At 46.5% G+C, this 21,868-nt stretch overlaps 2 protein-coding genes across 6 annotated transcripts in view; both read right to left on the reverse strand.

The window, feature by feature from the left end:
• LOC143270914 (40-kDa huntingtin-associated protein) overlaps positions 1-18,104 on the reverse strand; it is a 44,805-nt gene extending 26,701 nt beyond the window's left edge. For 3 of the 5 annotated variants that reach the window (XR_013048127.1, XR_013048128.1, XR_013048126.1), the window contains exons 1-2: positions 16,685-18,103; positions 6,121-6,308 (exon numbers count right to left, since the gene is read on the reverse strand). Coding sequence is in view for 1 of the 5 variants with exons in the window: in XM_076562251.1 (XP_076418366.1) it covers positions 16,718-17,845 (1,128 nt within the window). In the remaining 4 variants the exon portion in view is untranslated. Of the gene's footprint in view, positions 1-154; positions 6,309-13,934; positions 14,046-16,684 lie in introns of those variants that run through there. The other 2 variants (XR_013048129.1, XM_076562251.1) reach the window with 2 other exon arrangements.
• A 1,511-nt stretch (positions 18,105-19,615) lies between these two features.
• LOC143270761 (histone H2A-Bbd type 2/3-like) lies at positions 19,616-20,592 on the reverse strand. Its single transcript, XM_076561814.1, has one exon. The coding sequence runs from the start codon at positions 20,175-20,177 to the stop codon at positions 19,803-19,805; it is 375 nt and encodes a 124-aa protein (XP_076417929.1). The 5' UTR covers positions 20,178-20,592; the 3' UTR covers positions 19,616-19,802.
• Between the last annotated feature and the right edge of the window lie 1,276 nt (positions 20,593-21,868).

The following is a 21,868-nucleotide window of genomic DNA, read 5'->3' on the forward strand; positions in this document are numbered from 1 at the left end:
TAGGAATGTTTTGTTTTTCAAATTTATTGTGCACGTAGTATGTGAGCATCAGTGATATACTGAGGTCTTCTGTACAGTTAAAGCTCTTGTCCTGTGATTTCCTTTGTATACACACACACACACACACACACCTACACACACACCATGGGAAATCTTTACTTGGAAACATTTGATTTAATAAACATGAAATTGTTTCAGACTTGCTGGGATGAGTCATTTAATTGCCCTGCCTTCCTGACGTTTCATGCCTTTTAAAACAAAAATGGTCCCATGCCATGTAGAGGTGTGTTGTCACCCACGTTTCTGCATGGGGCCAGTTGTAGTCCTGACCACTTGTCTCATTGTGTCTTGTTGTGTAGAAGCACTGAAAACAGAGTGCGTTCAGCATCTCCCCTTTTCTACAAGTGGAATTCGTTCCAGTACAGTCAATGAGGGCTTCCCCTCTGGGATCACTTTACTTCTTAAACTTTGAATTATCTGGGGGAACTTCCCTGCTTTGTGCAAAGTATGTGTGGGTGTATGGACCTTTAGTAATATTTCCAGCTTTGAATATCTCCTACCTGAGATATTCTGACGATCGATACCAAATGATAAATACATTACCATAGTGGTGAATCCTGTATGATTCGAGTGTGTGCGTGTCTCTGTGTGTGTGTGTGAACACTTTGGTATGTGGAGCAGGTGTATGAGTTTGTATGTGTAGCACACATGTGAGAATACATGAGAGAGAGAGAGAGAGAGAGAGAGAGAGAGAGAGAGAGAGAGAGAGAGTGTGTGTGTGTGTGTGTGTGTGTGTGTTTGTAAATCTTTTGGTATGTGGTGCATGTGTATATGTGTTCATATGGTAGGCACACCTGTGTGTGAATGCATGTGCACACTTGTGTGTATGCGCGCTTATGCCCACAGGGGGTGCACATATGCCACCACACGTGCTTTGGCATGTAGAAGCAAGAGATATTTCAGGTATCTACCTTATTTTGAGACAGGGTATCTCTCTGAACATGGAGCTCATCGATTGGGCTAGAGCGTCAGGCCATTGAGCTCCAGGAATCCACCCTGTCTCTACCCTCCAGTGCTGGTGTTACACTCACTTTGGGGCTGAGATTTTTATTTTTTTGGATTTATTTCCCTTATTTTATTTATATGTATGTGTGTATGCCTCTATGTACGTATGTGCAAATGTGTTCGTTCAGGTGCCCGTGGAGGGTGTCAGACCCCCTAGAGGTGGAGTTATCAGTCAGTCTCAGGCCACCTGACAGGTGCTGGGATTTGAACTCGGGTCTTCTGCAAGAGCAAAAAGTGCTCTTAACCATCGAGCCATCTCTACAGAACCCTGTGCTGAGGTTTTCAAAGGCTTCTAGGGAATCTGAACTCAGGACCTCATGCTAGTTCAGCAAGCATTTTACCTGCAGAGCCATCCCACCAACCCCATGTATACATTTGTTTCTTAGGAGCCTGAACTCAGATATTTTATCCGTTCCTTGTACACACCGATGATGCATACAGAACACATTCTGACAGCTCTCATTATTTCATGTGAGGCATCTAAACTTTGTAGATGTGGGTCTTCCTCCCTGGGTACACCTCAACTCCTATCACAGTATCCCAGGCTGTTGGGAGCAGGCAGGTCCTTGTGCCCATGGATCTCCATGGAAACCAGGAATGTTAAGGATGCAGAATTGTCTTTTCAATAGAAAAGATGTAAAACCTGTTCTTCCATCCAGAAAGCTGGGAATTGGAGGTGATTAATAGCCTGGTGATCTGCACTCTCTGTTGGGCCTGACCATATCAAACTCCTACAAACAGGACCAGAAGTAGCTAATAATCTAAAGGGCCCCAACAGCCAGGGGCTCCCACAATCGGGACCAGATATACCTAAGAGTCTAAATGACCCTTACATTCCTTGTACAGCCAGGGGCTCTCTTAAGCTCTGACAAGCAGGACCAGAGATACCAAAAAGCCCAAATGACCTTCACATCCCTTGTACAGCCAGGTGCTCCCACAAGCTCCCACAGCCAGGACCAGAGATACCTAATAGCCCAAATGGCCTGACATTTCTTGTATAGCCAGGGGCTTCCCTAAGCTCCCACAACCAGATCCAGAGATACCTAATAGCCCAAATGACCCTTACAATCCTTGTACAGCCAGGGGCTCTCCCCAGTTCCCACAACCTGGACCAGGAATACACAACAGCCCAAACGACCCTTACATTCCTTGTACAGCCAGGGTGATGGGGGGGATGTCTTTCTGTAGGCTGTGAATTTGTGTTGCTCTGATTGGTTGATTAATAAAGCCATTTGGCCTATGGCAAGGTAGCTTAGAGGCAGGAGGGAAATTCAAGGGGAGAGACAGGAAGAAAGGAGGAGACGCCAGCCCACCGTCCAGGGAGCAGTATGTAATGGCACACAGGTAAAGCCACAGAACACGTGGCGACATATAGATGAACAGAAATTGGCTGAGTTTAAGTGTAAGAGCTAGTCAGTGGTAAGCCCAAGCTAATGGCCGAGCAGTTTTAATTCATATTAAGCTTCTGTGTGTTTACTTGGGTCTGAGCAGGTGCACGACTGCGGGACCTTGGGACCGGGCAGGACACAGAAAACCTTCAGTTACACCAGGGCTCCCCTAAGCTCCCACACCAGGACCAGAGATACCTAAGAGTCTAAATGACCCTTGCATTCATTGTACAGCCAGGGGCTCTCTTAAGCTCTGACAAGCAGGACCAGAGATACATAATAGCCCAAATGACCTTCACATTCCTTGTACAGCCAGGGACTCCCACAAGCTCCCACAGCCAGGACCAGAGAGACCTTATAGCCCGAATGACCCTTATATTTCTTGTACAGCCCGGGGTCCCCAGATGCTCAAACTACAAGGACAAGAGATACCTGATAACCCAAATGACCCTTACATTCCTTGTACAGCCAGTTGCTCACCCAAGCTCCCACACCATGATCAGAGGTACCTAAGAGTCTAAATGACCCCAAGTTCCCACAACCAGGAACTGAAATACACAAAAACCCAAATGACCCTTATATTCCTTGTACAGCCAGTCGCTCACCCAAGCTCCCACACCAGGATCAGCGATACCTAAGAGTCTAAGTGACCCCTACATTCTTGTACAGCCAGGGGCTCCCCTAAGATCCCGTAACAATGACCAGAGATATCTAAGATTCTAAATGACCCTTACATTCCACGTACAGCTCAGGACTCCCCAAAGCTTCCACAACCAGGAATAGAGATACTTAATAGCCCAATTGACCTTTACATTTCTTGTATAGCCAGGGGCTCCACCAAGCACCCACAACCAGGACCAGTGATACCCAATTACCCAAATGACCCTTACCTTCATTGTACAGCGAGGTGGTCCCTGAAGCTCCTACAACTGGGTCCAAAAATACCTAATAGCTCCCACCCCCCACCCCCCCCAAAAAAAACCTGACGTTAATTGTACAGCCAGGGCTTTCTCCAAGCTCCCACACCGGGACCAGAGATAACTAAGTGTCTAAATGACCCTTATATTCATTGGACTGCCAGGGACTGCCACAAGCTCCCACAAACAGGACTAGAGATACATAAAATCCCAAATGGCCCTTACAATCCTTGTACTGCCAGGGGTTCTCCAAGCTCCCACCACCAAGACCAAATATACCTAAGAGTCTAAATGAGCCTTACATTCTTTGAACACCCGGGGCTCCCCCAAGCTCACACAACCGGGACCAGTCTGAAAGACCATTACATTCCTTGTACAGCCAGGGTCTCCCCAAGCTCCCACAAACAGAAGCAGAAGTACCTCAGAATCTAAATGACCACGACAGTCTCTGTATAGCTAGGAGCTCCCCTAAGCTCCCACAGCCAGGACCAGACATACCTAAGAGTCTAAAGGACCCTTACATTCCTTCTACAGCCAGGCACTCCCACAAGTTCCCACAACCAGGACCAGAGATACCCAATAGTCCAAATGTCCCTTACATTCCTTGTATAGCCAGGGGATCCCCCAAGTTCCAACATCCAGGACCAGAGATACATAATAGCCCACGAGACCCTTATTTCCCTTGTACAGCCAGGGTCTATGCCAAGCTCCCACATCCAGTATTAGAGATACCTAAGAGTCTTAATATCCCTTACATTCCTCGTACAGCCAGGGGCTCCCAGAAAATTCCTCATCCAGGACCAGAGATACATAAGACTCTAAATGACCCTTACATTACTTGTACAGCCAGGGGCTCCCCCAAGCTCCCAAAACCTGGGCCAGAGATACCAAAGAGTCTAAATGACCCTTACATTCCTTTTACACCCTAGTGGCTCCCCAAATTCCAACAACTACGACCAGAGATACCTAATAGCCCAAATGACCCTTGCATTCTTTGTACAGTATCAGGCTCTCCCAAGCTCCCACACCAAGATCAGAGACACCCAAGAATCTAAATGATCCTCACATTCATTGTATAGCCAGGTGCTCCTGGAAGCTCCCTCAACCAGGACCAGAGATACCTAATAGTCCAAATGACCCTTGCTTTACTTGTACAGCCAGGGCCTTCCACAAGTTCCCATAACCAGGACCAGAGATACCTAAGAGTCTTAATGTCCCTTACATTCCTTGTACCGCCAGGGGCTCCCCATAGATTTGGGCTCTCCCAAATCTATGATGTGAGATACCTAATCGCTCAAATGACCCTTGCATTCGTTGTACAGACAGGGACTCCCCCAAGCTCCCAGAACCAGGACTAGAAGTACACAATGGCCCAAGTGACCCTTACGTTCCTTGTACAGACAGGGCTCTCCGAAGGTCCAACATTAGGACCAGAGATGGATAACTAAGAGTCGAAATGACCCTTGCATTCTTTGTACAGCTAGGGGCTCCCTGAAGCTCCCACAACCAGAAGCAGAGTTTCCTAATAGCCCAAATCACACTTACATTTCTTGTACAGCCAGGGCCTTTCCCAAGGTTCCACAACCCCAACCAGAGATACCTAAGAGTCTAAATGACCTCTATGCTATCTGTATGACCGAGACCAGGCCTGATCCTTCCTTAGGTCCTTAAGCTAACACAAGTAGCCTATCTCCAGAACCAGTCTTCTTGGGAGAAATTATATGTACCCTGAGTTAAGTTTCGATGTAACTATGCTTCCTTCCGCACTGGCAATTGTACTACACCAGGAAACTTTCCCCCTGGTCATCGTGTATTTAAATTTACTGGCAATAAACCTTCCTGGCATCACACTCCCCAAAGTTTGATCCAGGTTGACAAAGTCAATCTGAACCGAGTTTTTATTCTCACCTCTTTGTGGGTCACTTCACTGCCTGCTGTGACACCTGCAGAGACTCCTCACCTCCCTCTCCCTCTTTCTCTCCCTCTCTTTCTCTCTAATTTCCAGTGTGCGTGCCTAGAAACAGGATTGTCAGTCACATGTCAAACCAGTGGGAAGACATCGTGTAGGTCTGAGGGGTATCCTGACTTTGGGAGTTAATGGACAATGGGAAACACAGGCCCATAGACTGTGGGGAGATGTCCGACCCTGCTGCCCTGTAATCGTGCCATTCTTCTATGCACCAAGGCTGTGATGGTGTGTGAGTCAGCTGAGTTTGTGTCCTTTGGTGGGACAACAGATTGCATGGTTCTCGTGTGGTGGCTGGCCTCTTTCCAGAACATGATTAGATGACCTGAGCCTCCTAAGCACCACCTTTATTTCAAAGCTGGAGGACTACAGCAAAGTGGAAAATGTAAATACTGCCTGACGGGGGCCTCCTAGCTTAAATTATCCAAAATAAACAAATTAGCAGCATTTTTGTCCCAATTTTTTTCACGTGTTTCATGTTAAAATTATGAAATTGGATTATTTGTTTCATTTTTAGCCACCAAATACGGTTATGAAGAGAGTATTCTCTCACATTTGAACTGTGCTTTCTATAATTGTGTTAGTGCACCTATGTACATATGTACAGTTCCACTCTTACTCAAAAACTCTATGACAAAGACAATTACTCAGTTCCTAGGATTTCAGTTGCACCAAGTCTGTCTATCAGGGAGGAGTGAGCATTTAAATTTGTGTAAATGAAACTTCTGGAGAAGGAGTTGAGCACCAAAGATGTACAGCTTCATCTGGCTCTGGATATGTTTACCTTTATTCCATTTATGATTCCGATCCAGAATAGGCCTGAAATGCCCATTGGTAGAAGGTCTGGTCCTGACTGGTAGTGCTATTGTGAAGTAGTAGAAACTTCCGAGGGCAGAGCACAGTTGGAAGAAGTAGTTCGCTGAGGCATGCATCTTCAGACCATTCTAGCAGCCTTTCCTTTCTTCTTTCTCTCTGCACATTGAAAGAGTATATCCATCTATTAGAAATGAAATTTTACTGAATATCAATACATGTTTTCTTTTAGTATCAATGTGTGTATTCATGATCTTGATCTTGTGTGTGAATGTACAAGTGTGGGAGTGTCATGAATATATGTGAGCATGCTTTTGGAGGCCATAGGTTGATGTCAAGTGTCTCCTCTATAACCGTATATCTTACTTTTTCAGGATTAAAACACGTGCTATGAAAAGTTGAGGACCAGTGTGAGCCTGTTTTCAGGTTCCTCGTGGCTTTACCCAGCAGGTCCGAATAGAGGATGATTAGGACCACAGGCCTCAGTGCAGATGTCTGAGGTGGTCTGCACTTGGCTGTGCTGGGGGGAGGTCTTTTACTCCACCCCTTGGTGTCTCTATAAATACCCTGGGGCAGAGACAGTCAGGGCCCATTGGAAAAGGTTCCAGGCCCTCTCAAGGATATTCTTTATTTTCTATCTGTTTATCTCCGCAATATTCTCAACAATAAATCTTTCTATCTAATATTTCCTGCTGCTCACACTCAAGAAAACTCTAGGGAACTGTGGGGTTGGTGGGTAAACGCCCCACAGAATGGCGCCATGAACAGGGACTAAAGAAAAAAGAAAAAGGGACTAAAGAAAAAAGGGGGGGACTATAAAAGGGGGGAACTAAAGACAAAGTAATAGGGACTAAAGATAAAAAAAATAATAGTTTTATTACAGAGTTTTTGGTGAAAGTGTGGGTCAGCCCTGCCAGTGGAATGGCATGCCAGTGTTATGGAAAAAAATACAATATATATATATATATATATATATATATGTATAATTAAGGGGTAGGGGTTTTATCCTCGAGAGTAAAGGAAAACGGACTGGAAGGATGTCCGATGCTGCAGCGCAAAATTGTCTTCTGTCAAAATTTTCTATTTTCTATCCCTTTCTCAATTCTATCTGTAAAAAAATAAGCATAAGGTATAGGGTAGTAATATAATGGAGAAAAAAACTTAGAAATGTAAGATCGTGTAGAAAAAGCAACTAGACAGAACTTCAATTTTCTAACTTTGGGGGCTATGAATGCAAACTGGGGGAAAAAAATCTTTCTTTGGGCTTTACGGATAGTAAAAAAGCTCTTCTCTGAGCTTATGGGGAAGAAAAAGTTTCCTATGGAATCTTTTGTCCTGGGGACAGCTGAAATGCTAAGTCCAATCAGCAACAGAAAGTGTTTTCTCCCTGAGGCAAAAATGGGGGTGTAAAAAGCCAAAGTTTAAAGTTCAGAAGTTTTGGGAAAAGTTGGTCTTTCTCTCTTGGGGAAAAAAACTTTCTCTTAAACTAAAGCTCTTCTTGGAAAATTTGGGAGCGGGGGGGGGGGGGGAATCTCTCTAAAAAGCTTTAATCTTTCTCAAAAGCTCTCTTAAAAAACTTAAAAACTAAAACCTTTCAGGACTCTCTCAGAAGGACAAATTAGAATTGCCTGAAGATATTAATATGGGGACCACCTGTGATTAGCTCTAAGGGAAAACAACAAACTTCTTAAGACAGCAAAACCACTCCAAGTTCTGTCTTTCAAGCTTTAAAAATCCTCCCTGCAATACAGGAGGCAGGGATGGATTTCTAAAAACATCTCTTCTAAGCTCTGTCTCTTCGAGCTAGTAAAAGAGAGTGGGTCAAAGTCCCCTGAGGGAAACACTTGGGAGAGTTTAGAGATAGAGAGCACAAAAGGGCAGGAAACTACCTGAGAAAAGCAAAAAAGCCAAGCTTATCAGTTACAGCCGAGCTGAAGCATCAAGGATTTTGTTTCTGATTGAGCTATGAAAAAGTGCTCCTAATCGTCCTAATGCAAACTGTTAGCATTGTATCCTTGCTTCTAACCAAAAACTAAGAAGCAATTGGCCAGTGTCTCTGAGTTGGAGTGCATTTCGGGGATACTAGGGTTCCTGCAGTTGTAAACTTCCTGGAGCACAGTGCTGAGGCAGGAAGGTGCAGGAACCAGTATGGTGGTATTTGTACTGTACTGAAATGTGATTTTAATTGTATGTTAATAAATAAAGTTGCCCGGGGAGCCGTAGCAAAAGCTGGGCGGTGGTGGCGCACGCCTTTAATCGCAGCACTTTGTAGGCAGAGCTAGGTAGATCCCTGTGTGTTCAAGGATACAGCCAGCATTGGAGACACACGCCTTTAATCTCAATACCATAGAAGACCTGGAGGGTTGTACAACAGACAGTGATGAGGCAGTCATGTGGTTGGTTTTACAACCAATGAGAAGGCAGAACAGAAAGTCTATATAAAGATAAACAGACAGGAAGTAGCTCTCTTTTGGGGAGGTCTCTTGGCTTAAGAGGCTAGCTGCAGCATGTGGGTAAGGCTCTTAGCTCTGATCTCTTGGCTTTCTTCTTTGCATTGGTTCTGTGTTTCTTATTTAATAAGACGGTTGGTTACTTCTACAACCCAGGGGAAGATTGCCAATGAACAAACAAAACTAAAGCCAGTGGGAACGGCACAGTTGTCTGCTTTCCTACAAGTCCCGGATTGATAGGTCCACAGCTGCAAAAAGAAATCTGAGAAAAGCTTTCCTATCAGAGAAAGGACCTTTCTGGGAAAACAATAAAGCTGAACTGTGTCTGAAGCAGTTGTGCTGCTGAGTCAGAACACTGTGTGTGGAAAGAGCCCAGCCAGGGCAGGACAGAACTATCCAGGAGTAAAGCTTTCTTTTCTGTCAGAGAAAGCATCTCTTTGAGAAAAGCTTTGTTTCAACTGACTGCCAGTGAGATGAGGGAGTGTAGCCCTAAGGGGTGATTGCCTCTGGCATAAGCTCTGTCCTTGAGCACCCAGACAAAAAAAACACACTGGGGGACTGGGCCAGGTGAAGGCCTGAGGGAAAAACACCTGTCCTAATGTGAGCTTAGAGATGGCAAAAACCTCCCTTGTTAGATTTTCAGTCTGTACGTAAACCACACAGACCCTGAAAATAAACAGACAAAAAGCCCCTAACTCCAGTAGCTGGGAAAGCCGCCACTGTAGTGTCGGAAATTATTTCTGGATTAGCGGGGTAAACTGAGACCAAACTTGATACTGTCAGGGAGAAAGACTCTGAAGAAACAGAGGGGACAGATTCCTCCCCAGAAAATTCATGACCTGTGAAAGCTGCTAAGAGTTTGAGGTAGATTGGGGGGGGGGGGAAGCCTCTACTTCCAAAGGCAGCTAGCAGAGGAACAGAACACCCTGTGATATCTGAAGCTCTGCATCTGGGGGGAAAGGAACAAGGAAAATGAGAATAAAATCAGTGGGAGAAAAATCTCTGAAGGAGCTATGGAAAAGCTGTTGTAAATATTTGTTTTTCACTGACTGGCTAAGGCAAACACAAGCCCCAGGATAGTTGCTATCAGAAATGCCAGACTCAATGCCGGCTAAAGAGGCAGGTGCGGTTCTGATTTGGAGGCCAGAGTCAAATGAAGGAGAGACAACCTGCTGAAGCCAGCTGAGGAGAGACCAGAAACCTCCCAAGGTGCCATAGCTGAAAATGTAAAATGCTTGTTCAAACCTCCGGGGCAAGAATTTGTAAGCAAGTCTGGTAAAAGAGAACCAGTTGACTCTCGGACACGAAAAGATCTATGGGAAATGAAGTCCAAAAGCTAGCTTGCAATAAGGGACTGTTATAAGGGAAATGCATTGTGGGAAAGGTAGTTTTTCCGCTAAAGATGGCGACATTGGCCTGAAACACTTTTGTCAGCTCAAAAATACGTTCATGGTAAACGTAAAATACAGCTTTTAAAAGAATAAGGAGGGGAAATCCACGATGGAGACTAAAGCAGCAGAGATCTAGAGTGGAGTGCTGAGTTCTGGCAAACAGCTGCATCTCTCTTCCAGTAAGTACCTGAACAGGGCTGATGTGAATTATGTACAGTCCAGATTTTGGGAATCATACTCTGTCAGGGATCTCCACAAACTAGTGGGTGTCCTCCCTCGCAGCCCCTGTGAGACAGTCTCTGTACGGGAGAGGCCTCACGTGACTTTGTCTCTGGTGTTCCTCTGGGGACACCTGTGTGAGAAACTGTATGCTCTAGAACCAGCTCTCGTGTCCTTTGGCCAATGCCGGAGTGTGAAATAGTCCAACGTGGGAGACAAAAGATGATCCCAATCGGGAATCGTGACATTTGGTAAGGAGCGTGGAACTAAGGAAGGTCAGCTCCAATGAAGTTCCAATAAAGGAACCAGAATGAAAGTGGCTTGATTAGTGTTTCTGAGGTTTTGTCACTGGTTCAATGCAAATAGTGGGGAAATAAGAGTTCGGAGCTGTGCTGCTTTTGGCTTTACTAGCTCCTTTAGAAAAATACTTTATATCACCTAATAGCTGTGCAGTATTTGGCAAAGAGCTTTACAGCAGCTAAATATGGTAATTTCACCCTCAGTGTGAAGTGACGTTTTTCGGTAGAACAAACCAAAAGCACTGCTGTAATAGAAACGCTTGTCTGAATTGAAGCACTTAGGGGAGCTATTATGAATTTGGGTGAAGGGACAACCTCTAGTTAAAAACCGTTTACTGCTGACAGTGTATCTCTGCCGGTTCAGGAATGGCTGAGAGAACTCAGCAACTTTGGGGTGTGGCTTCGTCCAGAGAATGTTACAGTCCCCTAGCAACAAGTATCCCAACCCTAATGACAACACTCACTAAATCCTAGTGTTATAGCAAAGCTGACTACAAACTCTAAACTTTAGAAATGATGTACATACTTCCTGTCTAGTTAAGAGAATCTTTCTAATAGAGATAGTGATAATAATTAAGAGTAAGAAGTAGAAAAAGATGAAAATAAGATATGTGAGTTTGTAGAAATTCTGTCTTGTTAGATCTCTGTGTTAAGAAATCTTTAGGTGTTTGCTAAGTTAAATATATGCTAATGGTAGCCCTATAAAAGTTTGTAAAATAGATCTATAGAGTTCCTTTAAGAATATAAGCTTGCGCCGGGCGGTGGTGGCGGCGCACGCCTTTAATCACAGCACTCGGGAGGCAGAGGCAGGCGGATCTCTGTGAGTTCAAGGCCAGCCTGGTCTCCAAAGTGAGCTCCAGGAAAGGCGCAAAGCTACACAGAGAAACCCTGTCTCGAAAAACCAAAAAAAAAAAAAAAAAAGAATATAAGCTTGCAAGAAGTATCTAAGGTAGTCCTAAGACATATAGTAATAAGCTTGTAAGAAGTAAAGATGCTAGTTGTAAATGTAAGTTTAAATAAGAAATAAGAAGATAAGAACAAGAAATATATTTGCTAAAGTAGTTCTATAGTTTCCTTAAAGAGTATAGATAGATGTTAATATGTTATATGTGAGTTTGTAAAAAATGTGTAAATGTTGAGTGTGAGTTTATACTTAAGCACGTTATATGTGAGTTTGTGAAAAAGTGTAAATGTTAAGTGTGAATCTATGCTTAATGTATATGGTGAAAGAACCTGAGATACAGGCGTTAGTGCCCTAGCAGACTGCAAAGCAGGCAGTCTGAATGGTTTCAAAAGCTCCAGAAGCCGCTAAGAATGGTTGATGTCAGAATCAGCACAACAAGGCATCTGCAGCTGAGATCTGTGGAAAATCAACGCAACACAGAAAAACCTGAGCTAACAGCAAAAACGGAGCGGTTTAGAATACTACTGTAACTAGAAAGGTCTCTGTCTGTGAGAACAAAAGTTGCAGAGATGCTTGTTTGAACTGAATTTGTTAACTGCAAAACGTTTTGGTTGTAAAACGTCTCTTCATATTTGGAAGTGAAAGCCTGATACCAGAATTTATTTCTTGTTTGAACTTTTGGAACTTAAAATGAGATAAAACTACAGAAAGATTTTGGTTATGGATTTCTTCATATTTGGAAGGCTAGTACCAGAATTTATCACTTGAATTCTAGGACGTAATGAACTGAACAATAGATTTCATTGCAATGGGACAATTTTGAGTTTACTTATAGTAATGACCTAGAAACTGTTTTCTGGAACTTGTTTTGTGTTACAAATGGAACTGTTTAAACAGAAAAGTTTGGGTTTTCTAACTAGCCTTGGGACTTTGTTTAAAAAATTATAAAGAAAGGAGGAGTTATGAGGTTGAATTATGTTTGCAGAAATTATGTTTAAACTATTGATATTAATGCACCCTGGTTTTGTGGAGTTAAGGAAACATTCAAGTTTGATGTGAATACATCAAAGTTTTTCCTATGTTCTGTTAGCAAGAAAATTCAAATGATTAAGAGTTAAAGTTGTAAGATGGAGAAAATTATTAACTATATATAGCACCATATATGCTAATTCAAATGGTTCTGTTAAGAGTTTGCTTTGTGTTGTAAGATTGGGAGAATTGGGACTATGTATAGCAATATTTATGTTAACCTGTTAATGGTAATAATGAAGCTAAGGGATTCTTTAAGTTTGTAGTCGCCTTAAGAGTTTTTGGTTTAGAAAGGGCTTGAGGCAGTTAAGACTGCTGTAGTCACCTTGGACCTAATTCAAAAGAGAAATGCCATCTTTATCATCCTCTACTCCCATACTTGGAGGTGTAACAGCTATGGAGATTGCTGTAAGCCATTAATAATTAGTTATTTTTATATATATTAAGAAAGGAGGACCTGTGGGAGCCTGTTTTCGGGTTCCTCGTGGCTTTACCCAGCAGGTCCGCATAGAGGATGATTAGGACCATGGGCCTGAGTGCAGGTGTCTGAAATGGTCTGCACTTGGCTGTGCTGGGGGACGAGGTCTTTTGCTCCACCCCTTGGTGTCTCTATAAAAACCCTGGGGCAGAGACAGTTGGGGCCCGTTGGAAAAGGTTCCAGGCCCTCTCGAGTCTATCCTTTATTTTCTATCTGTTTATCTCCACACTCTAAATCCTTCTATCTAATATTTCCTGCTGCTCACACTCAAGAAAACTCTGGGGAGCTGTGGGGTTGGTGGGTAAACGCCCCACAAGGACCTGACTTCAATCCCCAAAACCCACATAAAGGTGGAAGGCAAGAAGTGACTCTGCAAAGTCTTCTACGGAGACTCTTCTCTGACATTCACATATATGCTGTGGCTCACATCACAGAAACACAGAAATAAGAATAATAGCCCAAGGAATGCACATCCTTCTGCAGAGATCCATGAACATGTCATCTATGGAGAGCATCAGTGAACATGCTCATCCATGTTCATTGCTGCCTTTTTTTTCCATGATAACTAGGTGATAGCCTAGATGTCCATCAACTGATGAGTGTGAGTAATGAAAATGTGGTACGTTACACAATGTAATATTCAGATATGAAGAAAAATGAAATGATGAAATTTTCATGTAAGTGGTTGGAGCTGGAAATAATAATTCTGAATGAGGGAGCATAGACCCAGAAAGATAAGCATTGAATGTTTGTTCTTGTGAGGATGCTAGCTTTGAATCTTTAGATATGTTTGCTTAAACTGGTGTAGCAGTAGGAGCCAGGAAACTTGTAAGGGACCATGGAGGAGAAAGACTTCAAAATAGGGGTATAGAACACAAGTGGTATGAAGGGCAAAAGGGAGATAATGGGTCACAGAGCGTTGTGAGTGGTGGGAATGGAAAGTGTCTTAGTTACTGTGCTATTCCTGTGAAGAGACACCATGACCATGGTGACTCTTATAAGATAAAACATTTACCTAGGTCTTGCTTGCAGTTTCAGGTTGTATCCATGATCATTGTGGTGAGAACATGACAGCACACAGGCAGACATGGTGCTGGAGAAGTATCTGAGAGTTCTACACCCACATCTGCAGGTAGCAGGAAGAGAGAGATACTTTTGAGGCCTTAAAACCCACCCCCAGTGACACACTTCCTCCAACAAGGTCACACCACCTAATTCTTCTCAAGTAGTGCCACTCTCTGATGACTGTGAGGCTATGGAGGCTATTTTTATTCAAACAACCACAGGTGTGTAGTTCAAAGGAGGTAGGGGCAGGTGAAGCATTTACCTAAATTATTCTATTATCACTAAAAGCATGGGAGTCAGATATTGGGCTAAAAACCTGGTAGATCAAGAAAGCAGCAGAGGAACGACCAGCCGACTGGTCAATAGCTGAACAGGATAAAATTAGGTGGGAAAGTCAAATTGAGAATTCTGGGAAAGAGAAGGGCAGAGTCAGGAGTCGCCAGCCAGACACGAAGGGCGCAGGAGATGAATGTGCCAAGCTAATAAAGGTACCACCGCACGGCAGAGTGCAAGTAAGGCATATGGGTTAACTTTAAATGTAAGAGCTAGTTAGTAATAAACCTGAGCTATTTACAATTAAGTCTCTGTGTGTTAATTTGGAAGCAGTCACAGGATGGGGAGACTCTACCTACACACACTTCCACTGTTTCATGAAGATATCAGAAGGTACAGCGTATGGCTAGTTGGGGTTGCGACCTTTAGCATATGTTAATTTGAAAGTGTATCCCATAGGAAAGTCAGTCTGCCTAGGTCTCTTGCATCTCCCCAGTCTTTTGCCATCACTATCCTATACCATTTTGGGACAGTGAATGTAAGAGAGCTACCAGCAGACCTTGACACCTGAAGCACAAACCATAATAAACCTGTTCTTTACAGTTAGCACCAATTGTGGTATTGTGTTATTAGCAATAAGAAACAGTAAAGCAGTATGCAGAATTCACTGGTTTTGTGCCACATACCCTATTGGCCAATCATCAGGGGGCTTTTTAGAATAATGGTCTAACTCGGGCGTAAATAGGGTGACAACATGGGAAAAACACTTAGGGAAGTTGGAATACTACCCTGCCGGATGTGCTGGGTGCCTTAAACCAGTGTTTGAAATGATACCATCTTTCTGAAAGCAAAGATCCAAGAACCACAGAAAAAAGTAGAATTGGACACTATTTCACCCAATACTCAGTTGGAAACATTTCTTTGCTACCTATGCTGAGTGCATTGGGTTACATAGTTTAGTAGGTCTATGTTGTCCTTGTTTAAATTGTTTCTGCCTTTTAAGCCACAGCTGTCTGAATCAGCAACTGCAGCTCCACCGCTACCAGCAGCGGTTAGGCCGCAAGGGCCGTAGATGGAGGGGAATCTGTTCCCTCAAGCTCCAACTCTTGCGAAGCTACAAAGAGAACTTAACTAAACCTCTGTCCCTCTAAAGAACTCAAGATTCAAAGGTTAAGGTGGAATTGTGCTCTTCAGAGAGACTGAATGAATAGCAAGTAGCTCACCTCCTCTCCTTGCTCACAGTCCTCCAAAAAGCCCTCATGCTTCTCCTCGCCCCTCCTTATCAACCCCTTTTCACCTGGCTCCTCCCTACCACTTCCTGTCAGCTAATTGCTGACTCAGCCTCCTGAGTGCATGTGAATTTTATTTCATCAAACACACCTTTGCATCATTAAACAAACGTTCCAGAGCATAAACAAAAGTAACAAACCTTGAAATAATATTCTACAACAGCTCTGGTTTCCAAGGCAAGCATATTTAAGGGAATACAATTATAGTTTTAGGGAATTTGACTTCTCAGGACACTGAACCGAAAGGCAGAAAGGAACTCTAGGTATTGGCTAGGAAGATATATCTTGACTGCACAGGGGCAATTGTGTTATGTTTCACAATGAGAGCAATCAGAGCCCTGGTTTGGAAACTGAGAACCTATTCCAAAGACTAAGTAATCTCTTGCCCAAAACTTCTGGATAATGGAAACTTGCTGAGACCCAATAAAGGCAGGATCACCAAGAGATCACATGTGCTACTCAGAAGAAAGGTTTTGATCACTCAGTCAGGAAGAACCCAGGCTAGCAGAGTGTGCAGAGGGTAACATCAATCTGGAATGTATGAGAGAACACGCCAAGTCTGCTTACCAACATAGTCCTCATGTTCAGGTACAGAGAGATTATAACAATTACATTTTATGTCATCTGCTGCTTTTCCTATTCCCTAGACTGCTAGGCTAATTTATAAGGAAATCAAGAAATAATATATTACAAGAGGGGGTATGACCAAATTGGCAAATCCCCATAATATTCGAGACACAAAAATTTCTAATCTTTCCTAGATATTTCTTGATGACGCCAAACCCCACCAGGAATAAAACAAAAGGAAACCAACTTGCCAAAGGAACATCTGTCCTCCCGTGTTTATTTTCTCTATACTTAGAACAGCCAGAAAAACGAATCAACACAGTATCCAGCAACTGGCCAGCGCATAAAGCAAGCAGATTGTTACACAGTGGAGTCTTGTTCAGCCTTAAGGATGAAGTTACCTCGTTTGAGGCAGTATGGACGAACCTGAAGGGCACTAATTTATGTAACAAGCTAGGCACCTACAGCTAAACTACCACATTGGCAACAGAAACGAGAAAAAAGAAAAAGAAAAACAGAAACAAGATCACATCTTCCACCACCTGTCCCCCAAAATAAAACAAGTTGGTACCAGGAGGAAAGGCTGTTTGGTTCAGGTGACTTATCAGACCCCCTGGCCCGAGGGGGAGACTGCTTCCTGCAGAACGAGGTGAAGGAGGTGGTTCTGCTCAGCAGTCAGCAGCGGCCACATCTCCACCTGCAGCTTCTTGATGCCTTCTGTGTCCTTTTCATGGGCAGCCATGACCAGGGACTGCAATAGCAAAAACAGCTCCTCAGGAAGCTGGCCGCTGCTATCCTGGCCGTGGCCGTCAAAAGCCTCCCAGGAGTATTTCTCCAGGGTCTGGGCGTGCTCGGGCAGCAGCTTGGCGGGCGGTGGTTGCAGGAGCAGCAGGAGCAGCACACGGGACACCTCACACCTGACAAGGATGTCTGCGAAGGCACCCAGTGTACCGGGAGAGGGCGCAGCAGAGCCTGGGGCCTGGTCCGGGAGCAGCAGCGGGAGGGGCAGGGTCGGGGCCAAGCCGGGTCTTGGCTGGGGTCCCGGCGGGGGCGGGGGTGGGAGCTCGGGATGCTGCACCGGGTGGCTGCCATGCTCCCGTGCCAGACGTTGCATGCGTGTAAAGAGCGCCAGGGCGCCGGTGTAGTCGCGCGCCAGCAGCTGGCAGGAGGCGGCGTCGCCGAGCGCCTGCAGGGCGGCCAGTGGCATCAGGGGCAGGTGCAGCTGAGCAGCGCGCTGAAAGTGACCTGCGGCAGCGGCCGGCTGGCCCAGGGCGCGAAGAGCGGCGGCCAGCTCAAGGCACAGGGCGGCGGCGGCGGCAGGCTGGCCCAGCTCGAGGTGAAGGCGCACAGCGGCGCCCAGGGCGCTGGCAGCCGCCTGCAGAGGCTCGCCGTAGGCGGCCGGACAGCCTAGGCGCTGGCGCGCGTCGCACTCCTGCCGCAGGAAGAGTCGAGCAGCCTCCGTGAGGGCCAGCGTCTCCCCGGGCCCGTGGAAGAGCGCCTGCTGGCAGCGCGCCACAGCTAGCTGGCACCAAGCGGCATAGGGCAGGCACTCCTGGGCGCGCAGTTCGCGGGCTAGCTGCGCGAACTGCTCCCCGGCCTCGGCCACGTTCGGCTTCCGCAGGAAGCGCTTCTTGAGCTTGTTGGACACCTGCCGATAGCGGACCAAGAAGTCCCCAGCCTCAGAGCCAGGCCACGCACCGCCGCCGAGGGAAGACGCGGAGCCCGCCGCCATGTTAACCCGCCGGCCGCGCCTCCTGACTTCCGGTCGGGGTGCGCTGACGAAGCAGCCACAGCTACCTCAAGGCTAGCGCTTTGTCTTCACTGAGATCACGCATCACCTCAGCTTCCGCCTCAGCGCTCCAGTGCTCTCTCCAGACCCGCCCCCCCACCCCCACCCGTTGCCAAGGTGATACGCAGAGTGCTGCTGGAGGCAGGGCACCAGATGCCAGGAAAGCCAGGCAGAAAAGTAGGGCGGGGTCCCTGTGGCCACAGGCCCCATTTGTAAATAATACTCTGTGGGGGCCGCGCTTGTTGACACATGAGGGGCGGGTAACAAGAGCTCCGCGTATGCAAATATTGTAGGGCGGGGCCGAGCTTCTAGACTCTAACCATCCTCCACAGAAGAGACCAGCCTCAAGAGGCCAGAACTGGTCCTGACAGGGCACGAGACTTCCCTAGTTTACACCTCATTGATAACCATTGCCAAAGGAGCCTCCTGGCAGATCTTGCTGATGAATAATGATTAATAAAGGTTAATAATGAGTCACTTATTGGCCACTTGTGTTGTCTGTTTTTGCTTTTCTATGTCTCCTCTACTTGAATGGTCCTATGAAGTTGTTAGTTTCCTTTGTGTCAGGGGAGGGAAAGACAGAGTATGGTGAGTTTGCAGGGAACTGGGCAGATAGAAGCGATGGTGTCAGTGCTTAGACTGATGGGTACAGGCCTGAGCTGCTCCAGGTTATGGCCTCAGCTGAATTTGGGAGGGGTGGCCAAACATTGCAAATGAATGGGCAACTGCAGCTGTTTGAACTAAGAAGTGGAAGGTAGCTATGGCATTCTTGCCCAGAGCATACAGAGAGGTTTCCAACTCCAGTCACAGGTCACGGGAACGATGTCTCAGATTCTGTCTGGCCATCATACCTATATGCAAATGATAGCCTGTGGGAGGAAACCAGTCGCCAAACAAATATGCTGAGGGTGGGACTTGGATAGCCAAAAATTGAAGGAAGGGCAAGCAGAGTGTCAGACCATTCGGCAAGTAACAGTCTGTAGGGTAGAGTTTAGCTTTAGGGACAGGACGTCATGTACAAAACCTCAATCCCAGGGCAGGCAAAGCCATAGATAGACGTTGGAGCATTCCAGGCACTGGCACACAGGTTATATCTTAATCACATCCAGTGCCAGGCAAACCTCCTGGCAGATCTTGCTGATGAATAATGATTAATAAAGGTTAATAATGAGTCATAATCCTCCATGACCCTATTCCTGACATGCCACTGTTCTGTTCTGTTCACGTCTGCATCCCCAGCCAAAAGGCCGCCTTGGCACGTGGGTCGTCTCTGCTCTGTGGTCTCCTATGAGAAGGCCATCTTTCTGATGCAGCTGGCCAGGCTGGCCCTGCATGCGTGTTCAGGGCCAAGAGGTGCATCGTGGGTACCCCCACCCAGGTCCCCCCTGTCTCCCTCCAAAGCGGCGGTTCCCCCACCACCCCGGCCTGCCTTCCACACCTGCACCCCGAACACCACTGTGTTGCCGCACTAGGCCACCCTGACCTTCTTCCCCTACCTTCCACTCACTCCCACCTCATGCCCAAAGGAAAAACGAGGGAAACCAGCCTGTAGGTCACCCGCACCCCAGCACCACTCCCACCCGCTGTGTTCCTCCAAGTAGGCCCACCTCACCCTCTGCCCCCACCGCCGCCCTCACCCCCAGCCCCAGCCCCAGCCCCAGCCCCAGCCCACCCCGTGCCAAAGGAAAAGCCAGGGAAGCAAACCTACGGGGTTCTCGAGCTAAAGCTTTAATAAGAGCACAACAGGGAGAAGGAAGGGGCGAGGCTGACCAGCCTCGCAGGGCTGTCTGTGGGGAAGTTGGGGCGGGATGAACTGATGCTCGGCGGCGGAGAGACTGGGGCGGATGGGCAGGTCAGCAACCCAGAGCCAGCCAGCAGCAGCAACGGCTGCGGGTAGTAGCTAGCGTTGACGTCGACGCCCACGATGAGGGCCACCAGCCGGGGCCACCTGGGAGATGGTGGCGAACTGGAACAGTTCGCTGAGCATCGTGTTATTGTAGACAGTCATGTCCAGCAGCTCTGGGGTGATGAGCCTCTGTGCGCCTCGGCGTTGGGCCTCATTGCCTGCCAGCTCCAGCAGCCTGCGGGTCAGGAACTCCAGGATGGCGGTCAGCAAGATGGGCACCGTTTCGCTCAGCCGCCGGCCATGGCCGCTCTCCCGAAGATGGTGTTCCACCAGGCTCACAGAGAAGGTCAGCTCGGCTCTGGAGGTGCGGGAGCGGCGAGACGACGACGACGACGACCCTCGACGGCTGCCCTGTCTGGTCCTGGGCATGTTGGCCTCGGAGCGCGACCTCACAGGCTGGTTCCGCTCCACCTGGCTGCTCTCTGCTGGCCCGCTGGGCTCTGGGCCTCCAGGCCGATCCCAACGGCCCCCTCTGCGTCTGGCTGCGTATCCTAGCGACGCCTCACGGTCGAAGGTCACTCTTCCGTGCTCCCACTCCAGCTCCCACTGATGACGTGTCGTGTGTCATGGCTCCCAGGCAGCCCTCGCTAGGGGCGCTGTCGCCACCTTGACACCTTGGGCTGCTCAAGGAGCCTTCTAGGAAAGACCTGGGGGGGGGCAACTCAGTGGTTCCTTTGAGAACCAAGCCCTTCTTCACAACCCTCGGCTTCTAAGGTACTTTCACCGTGCCTACCCATTAAGCGTGAGCTCTTTGTCCCTGCCTTCCCCACCACCACCCACCACCCACCCCACGCCCCACCCAGGATCCCAGTCACCGCTGTAAACCTGAGGGTTTTTTTTTTCCCTTTTCCTGCCGGAGACTTAAACTCGGAGCTCCAAGCATCCCGAGCAAATCCAGAGCTACAGGCTTTCCTGGTCCCTGGGGCCCCTTAGCCACTACTCTGCTTTCTGCCGCGTCAGCTCATCTCTGAGTTGGACAGCTCTTGTAGGTGGAATCATTCGGCAATCTGTCCTCTTGAGTGTACCCGTGTCTGTCCGTTTCACTTAGCATCCTGGATTCATGATGTTTCACCCACAGTACACAGTTCCTTGTGTCTCACCTCGCCTATGTAGCGGCTTGAACCAGTGCTCCTCCATTCCTTTCCACACCCGAATAATAGTCCACTGTATGCTAACAAGTCCTTTGTAGAACATTATTTTAAGCTGTGTTACTCTTGTTTGTGTAGCATGAATCTTAAAGAGTCTTATTAATAAAACCAACCCAGGGCCAGGTATGGGGTTGAACACTGAATGATCAGAGACACAGAACAAGCCACAGCCACGTCACCTTGCCAGTTTCTCAGCTCATCCTGTTTCCTCAGACTGGAAGCCTCTGAGTCCTCATCCAAATGGATCTCAGCCGAATTGCTGCTCAAAAGCCTAAAAGCTTAACCAGCCAAATGCTTCTAGTTTCTGGTCTTCACGCCTAATATAGTTTTCTGCTTTCTGCCATCACTCCCTGGGATTAAAGGCGTGAGTCATCATGCCTGGCTATTTCCAGTGTGGCCTTGAACTCGCAGAGATCCATGCCTCCAGAAAGCTAGAATTAAAGGTGTGAGTGCCACCATTTTCTAGCCTCTGTATCTAGTGGCTGTTCTGTTCCCTGACCCCAGATAAATTTATTAGGGTCACACGATATTTTGGGGAACACAATACCACCACATTCCCCCCCCCTTTTGTTGTATAAAATTTTAAAAAGCTTATAACTAGTGCAAGAAAAACTATATCCAATAAGCATATACAATATATACAGTCAAGAATTACATTGACGATGTCTAGTCCATTAACATTTGAAAGATTCAGACCAATAACTCCATTAATATATAACAACGTCCAGTCCATTTGCATTTGATAAACTCAGACCAAAAAAATTCATTACTTATCCTATTTAAAACAAGTAGTTCCTTTTTAAAAAGTAGATTTAATAATTGACCTTTTTATCTTATCATATCCATATTCTCTCTTTTCTTTTCATAATAGATTCAATAGTCTTCTACTTTTTGTCATTTATATATCTTCCC

Source organism: Peromyscus maniculatus, chromosome X (assembly GCF_049852395.1).
Source record: "Peromyscus maniculatus bairdii isolate BWxNUB_F1_BW_parent chromosome X, HU_Pman_BW_mat_3.1, whole genome shotgun sequence".
NCBI lineage: Eukaryota > Metazoa > Chordata > Mammalia > Rodentia > Cricetidae > Peromyscus > Peromyscus maniculatus.

Excerpts from the sequence above, each read along its gene's own strand:
- LOC143270761 (XM_076561814.1), bottom strand. The coding sequence starts at position 20,177 with ATGCCCAGGACCAGACAGGGCAGCCGTCGAGGGTCGTCGTCGTCGTCG.